The sequence below is a fragment of the Osmerus mordax genome, chromosome 5, assembly GCF_038355195.1.
Source record: "Osmerus mordax isolate fOsmMor3 chromosome 5, fOsmMor3.pri, whole genome shotgun sequence".
Taxonomy (NCBI): domain Eukaryota; kingdom Metazoa; phylum Chordata; class Actinopteri; order Osmeriformes; family Osmeridae; genus Osmerus; species Osmerus mordax.
The window spans coordinates 9356822-9371233 of NC_090054.1; the positions used below are offsets into that span (position 1 = coordinate 9356822).

Sequence of the window (14412 nt, forward strand, 5' to 3'; positions counted from 1 at the left end):
ACAACTTCCCAATTGAAGTATTTGGTCCACGTCCAAGATCTCAGCAGGTAAAGCATGAATGGGCATGAATGGTCAGGCTGATTTAAGATCTGTACCCAATATAAATACCTGATACTCATTAAAATGAGCAACGTTTGCACTCCATGTCTTAGGACAGTACAGTGTGACCCTGGTTCATCAACAGTTTCTGGCACAGTTTTATGCCTGTGTGTGTGTATGTATTTGTATGAATTACCCTGATCATATATTTTCAGTGGATTGAACCATCTGTTTGGGTTTAGTTGGGGGGTACCATCTGCTGACTGGTGGTTGATGATGTCATAGATAGTTGACTGTGGCCATGGTCATGGGATTGGAATGAGGAAACAGATGGTATTGAACTAACTCACTGGTGGTCAAACACGTTTTCCATTGAGGATAGATTAAATCCTTACAGTGTTAAAGAGAGAGGAGCCTCCACTATCTTTGGTCTCACTTTAAAAGGTCTGTCTCTAACCCCCTGCCCCCAGCTTGTGTTATTTTCTCCATTTTTTTTTTTTACAGAAATTAAAACACTACACCCGTACAACAGTTGATGTTATCCTCACTGGAGTGGGATGTGTTAGCATAGCGCTAATCTCTCTTAATTAACCCCATCAAGCGTCCAAACGGGTATGGGACATGCTGTTGCAGTTATTAAGCTTAATTTATACTTCGGTCGCGGACAATTTTGAAATGGTCGCCGACGAAAAAAAAAAGTGTCGCTCAGGCTGCTGCATTTATACTTCGGAAAACTATGGCGTGAAATTAGTGCCAGGAGAGCGAGCTCTGTAAAAACGATTTGTAACTTCTCTGTAGAAAATGATTCGTATACTTGCAAAAAAAGTTTTGTGTCTCCGTAGAAGAAGGCAAGATTTGTGTACTTGCAAAAAAGATTTGTAACTTGCAAAAAAGATTCGTGTACTTGTAAAAAAAAGTTTTGTGTCTCCGTAGAAGAAAACGATTTGTGTACTTGTAAAAAAAAGTTTTGTGTCTCCGTAGAAGAAAATGATTCGTGTACTTGTAAAAAAAAGTTTTGTGTCTCCGTAGAAGAAAAAGATTTGTGTACTTGTAAAAAAAGTTTTGTGTCTCCGTAGAAGAAAAGGATTCGTGTACTTGTAAAAAAAAGTTTTGTGTCTCCGTAGAAGAAGGCGGGAACAATGCTCCCAAAACCATCTAAGCCAATCAAATATAGCCATTTCTGTGTCTAGTATCATTGGAGATTTTCGTCTGTCTATCACACAAAGAACGTCAGCGAATAAGAACAAAACTAGAATGCTGATGATTTCAATGGCGAGTCATTTGGTAAGTAGTTCAAAATATCCATTTACATTTAGTCATTTAGCAGACGCTCTTATCCAGAACGCAGTACTAAGTGGGATTAGAATAGAAAATATTTAATTCTATTCTAATCCCACTTAGTACTGCTAGTTTATGTACCCTTAGTATAGATAGTCCACATATTTAAATTTTAGGTATATTTTTATTGTATGCACCTTCCTGCCAAAGCTAATTCCTTGTCTGTGCAAACTTTCATGGCGAATAAATTCCATTCTGATTCTGATTCTTACAGTAAGTACAGGGACATTCCCCCAAGCAAGTAGGGTTAAGTGTCTTGCTCAAGGACACAACGTCAGTTGGCATGACCGGGAATCGAACTGGCAACCTTCGGATTACTAGCCCGATTCCCTCACCGCTCAGCCACCTGACTCCCGGGCATGCATCCATGGGCATGTATCTTCAATGCAACATTTAAAGATTATTCGGTTAGCACTCTCTTAACAGTATAAATTAATGGATAAGAGTCGTAGTAAGTTGAATAGTTTTTTAATGTATATATGTATTCGGATATTTAATTAGACGACCAGTCATTAAACCTAGCCTTAGTTGGACAATGTGCAGCTAAATGGCAGGGAACTGCCGCTAAATCACTCAATATAGTTAGTGGTTTTCATTCGAAATGAAAGCTGGCAGTAAATAATACACTCTAGAGTGAAAGATCCATATCTTTTTAATTTATGCGCTTAACTTTCCCAGCCAACATTTGAGATCTATCCAGTGTGTCCAGCTCATGTTTAGTTTAGCATGGCGAATACACCAACATTAAAAAACATGTAAAGTTGTGAACGCTTGGTATGATGCTTACCGGCTGCAATTTAGCTGCACATTGTCCAACTAATGCTAGGTTTAATGACTGGTCGTCTAATTAAATATCCGTATACATATTTACATTAAAAAACTATTCAACTTACTACGACTCTTATCCATTAATTGATACTGTTAAGAGTGTGCTAACCGAATAATCTTTAAATGTTGCATTAAAGGTACATGCCCATGGATATTTTGAACTACTTACCAAATGACTCGTCATTGAAATCATCAGCACTCTAGTGTTGTTCTTATTCGCTGACGTTCTTTGTGTGATAGACAGACGAAAATGTCCAATGATACTAGACACAGAAATGGCTATATTTGATTGGCTTAGATGGTTTTGGGAGCATTGTTCCCGCCTTCTTCTACGGAGACACAAAACTTTTTTTTACAAGTACACGAATCTTTTTCTTCTACGGAGACACAAAACTTTTTTTTACAAGTACACGAATCATTTTCTTCTACGGAGACACAAAACTTTTTTTTACAAGTACACAAATCTTTTTCTTCTACGGAGACACAAAACTTTTTTTTTACAAGTACACGAATCTTTTTCTTCTACGGAGACACAAAACTTTTTTTTGCAAGTACACGAATCTTTTTTGCAAGTTATAAATCTTTTATGCAAGTACACAAATCTTGCCTTCTTCTACGGAGACACAAAACTTTTTTTTTGCAAGTACACGAATCATTTTCTACAGAGACACAAATCTTTTTTGCAAGTTACAAATCGTTTTTACAGAGCTCGCTCTCCTGGCACTAATTTCACGCCATAGAAAACAGTCGCCTGTGCTCAAGGTTCGCGTGACGTAAACAGAATCATTTTACCGTTACATTCATAGCTATGGTTACATTGTTAACGCTTTGTAGCCTAGGTGATCAATCGGAGAAACTGACAATTTTAATTTTTCACTATGTGACGACATCCGCGCCAGTAGAAATTTCTCCTGGTAGGCGACACTTCTAAGCGACGGTTAAAAGTGTCGACCGAGACGTCATTTTTGTCGGCGACCTTTTCAAAAGTGTCTGCGACCCAAGTATAAATTGGGCTTTAGGCCACGCTGAGCAGCCCATTCATATTAGTTCAAAGGCATGCATACAACAACTGTAATTACACACTTCCATAAGCCTATTTAGAGGCGTGTGTCCGGTCACAGAGTGCCAGTCTTCTCTCTCACTCCACACGGTTTGATATTGGCTGTCGATAAGACAGTAACGGTCAGTGACTAGCCATTACGTGGGTACACCTGCCCTCAGGAAATCTAAAACAAATGCTGTTCTTAGTGGCTTTTCTTAGTATTGGGCTTACTTCCTTACATGCACACACACACACACTTACACAGAGACCTCTTGGTTAGGGCTCAGTAGCTTTACTATATGATAGTTGGAATACACTCTAATGTAGTTGGGTAGCCACAGTAGCTCATCGGAACCATCTCCATCCTCTCCGGCTCCTTCTGCTCCGATCCTGCCATCAGGGATTAGGGATTGGGGGACATGAGTTAAACTGTAACTGGGTGCTGTGATAGTACCTAAAAGACCTTGTTAAACTAGTGCATTACTTTTTAAAAGAGGTGCACAACATTGTAGTTCTTGTTGCTGCTGAAGCATACAGCAGGTTCTTCACCAAGAGAGAGGAGGGAGGGTAGGGGAGGACAGACTGAGCACGAGAGAAAGAGATTGGGCGAGAATGTGAAGAAGGTGGTTAGGTCAAATGAGTTTCTCTTCTGTCATCATCCACATTGCGTTCTCTTTCAGCTCGGTATGTGACTGTGTTAGTTGCAGCTTTGTAGCTGTTTGTAGTACATCATACAACAGTACTATACCATTACTAATGGCACAACTTTTCAAAGTATGTATCAAATAAATCAATGTATCAAAACTACTAAAACACTCAGACTGGTACCTCTTAAAAATATGGCTGACACATTGTTTGGTGTAACAGTCTCTTTGGTAGATGGCAATTCCCAGTCCGGTAGTTTCCTCCACTGTATACCTGATGTATGTGTGAACTGAACTGAATGAGTGTAATTTCACACTCTCTCTCTCCCATTCTCTCATTTTCTCTCCTTCCTTGTCTTTCTCAATCTGCCCTCCTACCATCTTTTTATCCTCTCTTTTCCTATATCATCTGCATCTTGGGCCCCTGGCTCCTGTGTGTGAAGCAATCATACAGACCAGTAAGCACCATTAGGCAAACTCTAAGTGACCTCTAGATGACCTCTCTGCACCTTGGGAAGTTGCAGTGACATCCCCTTGGTAACACCAGGGGCCTCTGACATCAGTTTCTGTAGAATTGACAGTTTAGCTATCTTCTCACTTTATGTAATCTCCGCCTGTTCTCGTCAATGAATGACAACTTCAAGAACAACTTTTAGTTTTTTTTTATTCAAATGAAAGTAATTGATCTCATGCCATCAGCAGAAGTAGGACAAATACCAGCTGGGAAGGTGAGCTGTTTATGCTTATGTTGGACTTGAACTTGCACAAGATCAAGCTAATGGCCAAGCTTGTTTTTTTTCAATAGAAACCTGGCTAATCATGTTAGCAGTAGAGCAACATCATTTTGTTATTTTGCGTGAGGTACAAACTACAAAATGCTAAACCAAATTGAATGAATGTATGTAAAGGTTTGTCGGTATCAACTCAATAATTTAATAATAATACTCATTTTGCAGTCATTTATAGCCAAAGTTACGTACAAGCAGGATTTGAACGTGCAACCTTTTGTGCTGCTGACATCCTCTACCACTAACCATTCCCATCACTTCTGCAGCATGCAAGACTGTCCTGCTGCTTCTGGAATAAGAAGCCTTGTTTAATTTTAACACACATTTTCATTAATTTCTGAGAAGCTTACGCCCATTTCCAATTTCTGTTGGAATGCAGATAAAGACACTTTAGTTGGTTAAACTGATACAGACAGATAAAATGGCATATTTGCTTACCCCTGGTCTCCATGTCAGCCTGGCAGAGGGAGGATGAGAGCCTGGTGCTAAGAGTGAGTGTTTCAGTCAGCAGGGAGCTAGCTGACCGCCTAGTCTGGACCCAGACCTCTGAGGCCACATGGGAACCATCAGAACCAGGGCAGAACTGGGATAGCTGTCGGATAGAACTGAGCTCTTGTGGATTTAATAATCTTTGGAATTAGACAATTTTAATTATGTATTATTATTATCCAAGTCATTATAATTATCTCACAAATGTACTTATGTACACCACACACATACACACAACAACGTGTGTGTGGGGGATTTTTCCTGGATTTAAATGTTGAGGCTTCCTGAAACGCTCACTCACGAACACACACATTGTTTTATGTCTTTAACCTGTAGGGGCAAATAAAACCTGGTATTTACGACAAATAATATAAAAAAATGTTTTTGCAAACAATGGTAAGTTTAAATGTATTTATTTCTCCATGAGGATTAACCATAGGGGTTTATATCTAAACATAAGTATTGGTTTTTAGTTACTTTTGAAACAGTCAACACACATCAGCTGCATTTAGATGGCACTGATCTGTAATAATAAAACAACCTTCTGTGGGGGTTGGCAACTGATTGATACATTCAAACACGTACACATATTCCATATAGAATGTATTCAACCTAGGGAGAGATCTAACCAAAGTTGCTGTTATCGAACTTTCGACCGTTTTATATAAATGTAAACAAATATCTCTCTGTTTATTAAGATGAGAGGCATTGAGTAAGAATAAAAGACAACCAAGGTCTTGTAAGGAGAACTTCTTGCAGTCAGGACTGTTCCATAATACCATTAATATCAGCTGGGTATTCATTGGTTGTTGTGTTGACCAAAGTCCATGTGAGAAGGAGGGGGGGAGGGGGTATTAACTAATAGAGCTACGTTTAGAAGCTAAAGCTGTTTAGCGGTGTTGCCCAGTGAAACTAGAAAGCGCTACTTAACTCATTATCCTAAAGAAACCCTGACCTGCCTACTGTACACTACCCCAACTTACAAACACATGGACACACTCCACACGTGGACACAACGCACGCACTCCTAACTTTTATGTGCATGCACTCTCTAATGCATGCACACAGAAGAGAAACACACAAACACACATGAAGTTGGCTCAGGGTTAAGCCACCTTAGATTTTTGCTGGAGAATCAGCTGAGCACAAACCAACAGAAGCTCCTACAGGGTAAACAGACGCCACATGCTTAGTTGGCTAATGGTAAAACTCTATGTTATGTCTCTTGTTTCCTGAGAAGATCATTTGCCATGTGTTCAGAAGGAAAGGTACTCCAAGGTTACAGTAATTAGTAGAGAATGCGTATTTGTTATTTTTCGGATGTGTTAAATAAAGGTTAAGTGAATAAATACATACAGCATATAAATAGATTAGCGACCAAGCTTGCAGTGCTTCTTTTGCTCTAATCTAAGAATTGAGAGCACAATGATAAAAATAACCATGGAGCTTTATGAGAATAAAATGTGTATTATACAGTCTGGGGGATGTGTGTTCCACACAGCGAAGGATTCTTCCATTCTCCAGATTTGCTCCTGGATAGAGCTGTGTGAATGTCTCTAATAAATGACCCACTATCACAATCCCCCCTCTCCACCCCTACCTCTCACCCCTCTGAGCCTTTTGGGGATTGGAGGTTGTGGCAGTAATGTTGATCCTTAATGGTTTTGCCTGAATCTGAGGTCATCAGTGTGTGTGTGTGCGGTTGTGCTTCTTATTATGACAAGTCATCGACATGGGACATGCCAAACAGGGTTAGGGGAGGGGCTTGTTAAGCTGAATGAGCAACGGGATTTTATTTAAGGGAACACCCCTCATGAATAATTCACTTACAAACTCCACCCCCTCTGACTGGGATCAGCTGAAAGAAATGCAGAACCAATAAGAATGCAGCATTGCTGGCTAGGCTAAGGCTATGTGTGTCTTTGTGTGTGTGTGTGTGTGTGTGTCTGTGTGTGTTTGTGTTTGTGCAGTAGCCCAGAGAGAGCAAGCCCAGACAAGTAGCGGTAGCTCACAGCTCGTTCTCTCTCTGCGAAGGGAATGTAGGGCAGCTTCTCTCCCTCCCTCTCTCGCTCGATCCCTCTCCCATCTCTCTATCTCTGCCTTTGTCTCTGGATGTGCTGTTGAAGCTGCAGTCATCACCCAGTTAGCTGACATTGCTGCAATCCACTTCCGTGTTTACTATCGCGCCGTGCCTCATCCCATCTCCCCCCGGAGGATTTACAGAGGGGCATGTGAGCCCCCCGGGGACCCTTTGTCGGTGTGAGGGTGTGTGTGCAATTGTGTACGGTGTGTGTGTGTGTGGAGAGGGTGCTCCAGGATACTGCCATGAATTCCTGTTGGAAGATGAAGCTTCAGGTATGGCAAGCTCTTGCCCATCATTCATTGATGTTGTTGTCTCTGCCAGTGCTGACGACAGCTTGGTTTGTCTGTTTGTTCATGTTCATTTGGGTATATTAAGGCCTGAGTCAGGCTTTGGTAAGCATACAAATAGTCTTTATTTAAATGTGTTTTAATGAATGTTGTGTACATGCAGTGTGAGAGAGAGAGAAAGAGGGAGAGAGCAAGAGATCGAGAAGGAGAAGGGGAGTATGAAAGAGCCATTTCCGTTCAGTGGTTGTTATGGTGAGGCCTTCTGTTTCCGTGGTGATGGTAAAGCGCTCCTCTGCCTGCAGCTTCTTTAAAGCAGAAGCTACACTACATATAATACATCACTGTGTTTTGTGTGTGTGTGTGCGTGTGTTTGAGTGACAGAATTATTTTTGAGATAAAGTGTATTTGCATTACATAAGCTGGAAACTGAGTGATACTAGTATGTGATTGCAGAGACTGTGTACTGCATGTCTGTAAGGTTGCGAGAATGTGTTTTGTATTTTGATTGTCTTCCTATACTTTCTTTGTGTTTGGGTGGAAAATGACTTTTGCATAATGTGCGCTACGTGTGCGTGTTTTAGTGATTGTGTATGTGTATTTGGAGAGTGATGGGGAGACCCACTCCCTCTTTTGCCTGTGAGTGTATGTGTGTATGGGGTCAAAGAAGCATCTGGCTTCATTGTATGAAAAGATGACCCACTTCCTCTTCTCCTCCTCTCTTCTTTCTCCATATGTACAGGGTGGGGGGATGGAGAAGGGGCGAGGCATTGTACTGTCTGGTCGATGATGAGGATGATGACATTCTCAATGTATGTTGGTTCAGTATAGTTTTCTGTGTAAGTGCTACATGGTACCAGAACTTCAGGGTGTGTGTGGACTGTGTGTGTTCGAGACTGGTCATCAACAAAGCCTGGCAAACTCACTAAGCCTTTCACTTCTCTCTCTCGTCTTTCTCCAATCTTACCTTTGAACTTCTGTGGTCTCTCACATATTGTAGGGTGGGATATTTGGAATCTAAAAATACCTGAGCAAGGTCCAGTGAAAGTCAGCAATTATATGTATATATAAGTGTGTTTGGATGGATTTTGAGTGTTTTGGGGTCAATGTTGAGGTCACTTACTTGCAGCCTCCGTAAAGTAAGACTTCATATAGTTGCGTTACATACTTACATCACACAAACACACACGTACACACACTGCTCTTTAGGAATACCTTGGATGTCATCATCCCAATGCAGGGGAATATAAATATTATATTTATTCCCAACATTGGAGTCAGTGAGTGTGTGTATGGCACTACATAAATACACACACACACTCTGTTGGGGATAAATCTGATATTTCTCATCTCAATCCACAGCTTAGCATATCACATCATTGACTGATGCACTAAATGACAGGGCTTTGTGTCAAATCCCTAAGCGGTGCATTGGTGTGGAGGACAGCATGGGTGGGGGTGGGAGGGTGGGGGGTGAGAGTGTGTGTGTTTGTGTGTGTTTGTGTGTGTGTGTGTGTGTGTGTGTGTGGATTAGCGGTCACATGTTGAGCCAGAGCTTAAAACCTTTTGGGAAGAGAGGAGGAGGGCCAGGCTAGTAGAGTGGGTGTTTTATTGAGCTGGCTGTTTGTAATGTTTCCCCATTAGTAATGTAGGCCTGGGCAGTGCAGTAGCCTGCATGTGTGACCTCTGTTTCCAGTGGTGTGTGTGTGTGTGCTAGTGGTTGTGTGTCAATGTGAGTGTGTGCGAGTGCATTTATGTGTGTGTGTGTGTGTATTTACGGTTATATCACAGGGGAACTGAGGGCTCACATAGTCAACACAGTTAATTAGGAAGCACTGGGCCGAAAGACTGTAATTATCTATGGCTTCAGTTATGGACTCAAAATGCATAATGACTTTCAGAGACAAGAGAACAACTCAAGTTCTACTTAATGAGGAAATAGTCCTCCTCTCTTCTCCCAGCGACACAGCATTTATCAGATTCTCACATCCTCTCACCATTTCTCTTTTCACCTCTCAACCCTCTTTCACCCTCAGTCATTGAAATGAAACAATATTTGGAGCCTTCTATTCATCATTTTAATTCATTATTATAATTTTCAGTCATATGTTAATATACTGTAAGTGTCCATCTGTGTTGACTGCAGTCAGAATTCTTAACACCACTGTGACAGTACAGCTGAGGCCTGTCCACACCCTGGGCCAAGAGGATGAGGCTGCCAGGAAGTGCTGGTCAACTCCGCTCCCATATCCTGTTCAGACATACTGGGGCAATTATCCCTGAGAGATGAGGGGAGATGAGAGACAGATAAAGGAGGGGAGAGGGGGAGGAGAGGAGGGGGAGGAAACCACACACTCGCTTCCTGCTCATGAGAATACAGACACATAAGTCTGTAGCCCCACGCACACACAAAAGAATGTGCAGGCACACACACACTTTCCTGCCTTTGCAACGTTTCACATATTGTCTCAGTGGTAACGTGGTTTTTGCACATGCACACTTCCTCATACAACCACTAAAATGCACATAAACAATGCAGACCTACTTTAGCATCTGACAGTGTGGGATTGTTTTATTGAATGTGGTCTAGTCTAGTCTTGCTAACTCTATCCTAGCAGAATATAGCCAAAGTATGCATTGCCGTTTTATGGTTGGATTGCCCATGACCCCCTCACCCCTCCCTCTCGCAAGCCCCAGATGGCTGAAGGAAATGACTGTGGCGTGCAAAACTAGGATGTGTCTCAGTCTGCTTTTGCCATAGTTTGCATTTCATGAAACTTGTCATTCAAGGAATCTGAAATATATAGCAATACACATGTCATATCTATCGGTGGTGGCAGGCTGAAACTCATTGGTTTATACTTTGCTGAGGAATCTCAGATATCTTTGTGTTGTCAGGAATCCCTGTGTCAGCTTGTCTGTGTACGCATACGGTAAACATGATGGCCTCACCTCATATACACAAGCTGCTCTGACTACATTATGGTGGTTTGTGTGTGTGTGTGTGTGTTTCCATGAAAACTCTGCCCAGATGCACAAAGGCAGACAGACAATGTGAAGTAGAGAGTAGACCTTTTGTATGGAGGTGATGTAACCAAAATTGCTCTGCAGTTCAATTGTAATTACTCTGTTTTTAGAAATTCACCACCTGATTAGAGCTCTAATCTATTTGTCTAGAGTCTGTTTATCCCTGTAATCAGAGGGTGGACACCGCTGTCTTCTTTTTTTATTTTTTTATTCAACTGGTTATCCTGAAGTTCATGTCTATTAGATCTTTCACCAGTGATAACACTGAAAGAAACACACACATACAAACATTTGTTTGAGAAGCCAGGGCAGCCTGTGCAGGTACTCTAACCTCCAGGTCATTGATCTGTTCCAGTTGGGAAGTGACATCTCTCCTTCAGTAGCAGGATCAATGAACCGCAGTGGTCACTTTAACAGACCCTGGTCCTTGACTGTGTGTGTGTGCACCAACTCAACTCTATCCCTCTGTCTTTTAGAGTTGATGCTTTCTTTCCTGGGGATTGAATTCAATTTCTTCTCCTTCCCACTCACCTCATTATTGTGGGGGTCTGATAATCTTTTTTTCTCCCTTTCTGTCTCTCCATTTTTCTCGCCCTCCTTCAAGCCAGCCCCCTCTCTCTCTCTTTCTCTCTCAATTGCTCTCTTTCTCTCTCTCCTCCTTCAGACAACCCCTTCTTTTTCTCTCTCTCGCTCTCTTTCTCACTCTCCCCACCCCCCTCTCTTTGTCACCGGTTTGGCAAACGTGTCTGGCTGGGAATTCAGTGTGGATGTTCTTGCACCTTTTTCTGTGGAGAAGGAAGCTGCTACATTAAAGGACTCGTTAGCCACTTACTGACACTCTGTCGGAGGATTGTCATGCTGCCACATCCACTTCCCCATTCCCATCCCAGCGACGGGCAAGTTGGGCAATTTTGGAGTGCTCGACACTTCTTCACTCAAAATCTGAACTTTTTGTTACATTATGAGGTATTATGAGGCATGCCTTCTCTACAGTATTAAAACAACATCTTCACTCTCATGAAACACTCGGTAGCCGTCTAGACCCTACACACTTATGGTGCCAGCTGTAGATTTGATTCTGATTAAAGTCGTCTCACAGTCAATCCACTTAATATCCACCAGCAATATTATTCCCAGTGTTAAACACAGATACGACTAGTAAATGGAAAGCGAAAGTACATAAATAAGGCATGATTGTGCTTCCACATCCTGTTAACATGATTTTCTTCTCTGTGCCACAGGAAGGGTTGTTAGTTAAGGGTACCCATTTTTTAAAGGAGCTTTGTTCCTCACTGATGCATGTTCGAACTCCACCGATCTCCAACTGGCTGTGGCCCAGTCATTGGCCTCCTCTCTCTCTCTCTCTCTCTCTCTCTCTCTCTCTCTCTCTCTTTCTCTCTCTCTCAGCAGTGACCATGGAAGAAGCTCTTACATATCCTGCTCATTGTGCTGTCTGGTTTGGTGTTGGTTGATTGCTGTAGTCTCAGACTGAGTGATTGTATTAGCCTCCCCAGGAAACAAACTAGCCCTTTATAACTGTAGAAGTTGAAGGGGTGAGGGAACTAACCAGCTTTTTGGAGGTGGAGAGGGCATCTATGATTGATTAATTCAGTCTGTTATGTCTCGAGAGGGCAGAAGTGGAAGAAGTGCTCTCTGTCTCTTACTCCTTCTCTCTTTCTCTCTCTTGCTCTCTCTCGCTATCTCTCACTCTCTCTCTGTTTCTCTCTGTCTTCTATGTGAAAAGCTAAGACTTGCCCTATTACCACAAAACAAACAGCAAAGTGCTACTGTGACAGTTTCTGTTCTGGTTTTGGTACTTTTACTAGCAGAAACATTCTGACTGTATATACAAATGCTTGCTTTGAATGGTAAGCCTAGACCAGAATGAAACTGAGGTCTGTACAAAAACCAACTGAAAGAATTCTACAGAATATCTCATCTCACTCTTAGTATCTGAAGTTATTTATGTATTACAGTAAATGGTCATTTTCTGATGTCTTTCACACACTGTAAATGCTACACACACAACTCAAATGAACATATCATGTTAAACTCCCATTTTAAATGTGGTCTCAACTGATCAATCACTCCCATAACTGTGAACTTGTGTTTAGATTTAAACTTCATGTTTAGATGAAGGTACGTAGCTGATTTTGTCGAGTGTATTTTCAGTTTCGGGCTGCATGTTAACAACTTTGATTGCTCAAGAAAGTCAGAAAAACTGTGATGCAGATTTATTGTGCTAGGATTATCTTGGACTATAGGTTTTTTATATAAATCACTCAGAGCCAGCTGGTGTTGGTATAGACCTGCTTATGCCTATAAGGTTTGTTAATCGACTTGGGTTTGAACCTTTGAAAGGAAATACATTTCAAGATAAAAGTTAAATATTTTGCTGTTGAATATGCTATAAGTACATCTAAGAGCTGGGTATTCAGTGCCAACTGTCCTCATAGAGAGTGCCAATACTGTATCTATACATTTAGTATTGAGGCCAGTGAAGGATTGGCTTGCATATATAGGCCTCACTGCAGGAGCATGTCAGATGCACTCTTTGATTAGGCTCAGCCTAAAACGACTTTTGAGAAATTAAACCATCTTGAACTTGTACTTGAGTTTTTGCAACTCAGAATTACTTTATTCCAAAGAGGGAGCAGAGAAAGAGAGAGATTGAGGAGGAGAGTTATAGACAAGAGTAAATCAAGAGGGGACAGAGACAATGAGAGAGAAAGAGAATCTCAAATAGAGCCATTCCGGATTATCTCCTCTTTCACAGTGTTTCTTCAGATGCAGCTGGAGGTTGGAGGGGGCATGGGGCTCTAAGCAGGCCCTGAGAGAGAGCATTGTAGCAGTGTGAAACACTAGCCTGCTGGCCTGCCTCTCCCTTCCCAGAATAAAGCATGACTCTGGAGAAGGCAGTCCATTTACAGATCTCCATCACTGAAAGTGGACATTATGATGGGGAGAGAAAGAGAGATAAAGTGAGACAGACAGAAAGACAGACAGACAGACAGATAGATAGATAGATAGATAGACAGTGGAGATAGTTTGAGAATTAAAGAGGGAGAGAGGTAGAGAGAAATTGAAAAAGAGAGGAAGAGAAAGAGAGCATGGGGAAAGATGAAGTGTGCAAAAGACAGAGGGAGAAAGGGACAGAAAGAGGTAGAGAGAAAGAGTGACAGAGAGAGAGAAACAAAGAGCAGAGAGATGGGCTACAGAGGGACATCAGTGACCCACCTATTAATCTGAGTGTGGAGGGTGTTTATGCTCTATACAGCACTTTGCTCTCCCCTTCTCTCATCCATCTATCCTCCGCTCTTCTATTCCAATCATCCCTGCCTTTTAAAGTCAAGGGCCTCGGATGTATTTGTGGCCTCGTTATTTTCCCAGTGAGTTCATGCCAATGATGACTCCCCGCTTGTTATGCCATCTCTGGGTAAGGAGAGACAGAGGATGGCTGTAAATCTTTGTATCAGCATGGTCTCTATTCTTATTTCCATTATGGGTATGTACAGTACCATGTTCCCTGCTGATATAGCAGCAGTGTCTTGACACTGGAAAACAATACCCCCCCCCCCCCCCCCCCCAACCCGTCATTTATCACCCATCCATCTGTACAGTGTCTCCAATATTTCACCTGCTCTCACCCCTTCATTTTTCTGTGTGATTGGGACGCCATGCAGACGAAATATGTTTTGATAATGAGGTCAACGGCAGACGAGCAGAAGGTTCACCTGGACAATAATGGCCGAGGCACAATTTATACTTATTACTCCTATGTGGGTGTAATATGTGTGTGCATGCTTATGAAGGTGAGAGCATTTGCATGGGAATGTCTTTATTTACAATC

At 41.8% G+C, this 14412-nt stretch overlaps 1 protein-coding gene across 4 annotated transcripts in view; it reads left to right on the plus strand.

The window, feature by feature from the left end:
* Positions 1–14412, plus strand: part of marchf8 (membrane-associated ring finger (C3HC4) 8) — a 62237-nt gene that overhangs the window by 23760 nt on the left and 24065 nt on the right. The window contains exon 1 of one of the 4 annotated variants that reach the window (XM_067236193.1): positions 7463–7523. The exons of the other annotated variants lie outside the window; for them this stretch is intronic. Within the exon in view, the coding sequence (XP_067092294.1) occupies positions 7494–7523 (30 nt within the window). The 5' untranslated portion in view covers positions 7463–7493. Of the gene's footprint in view, positions 1–7462; positions 7524–14412 lie in introns of those variants that run through there. 4 annotated transcript variants of the gene reach the window in all.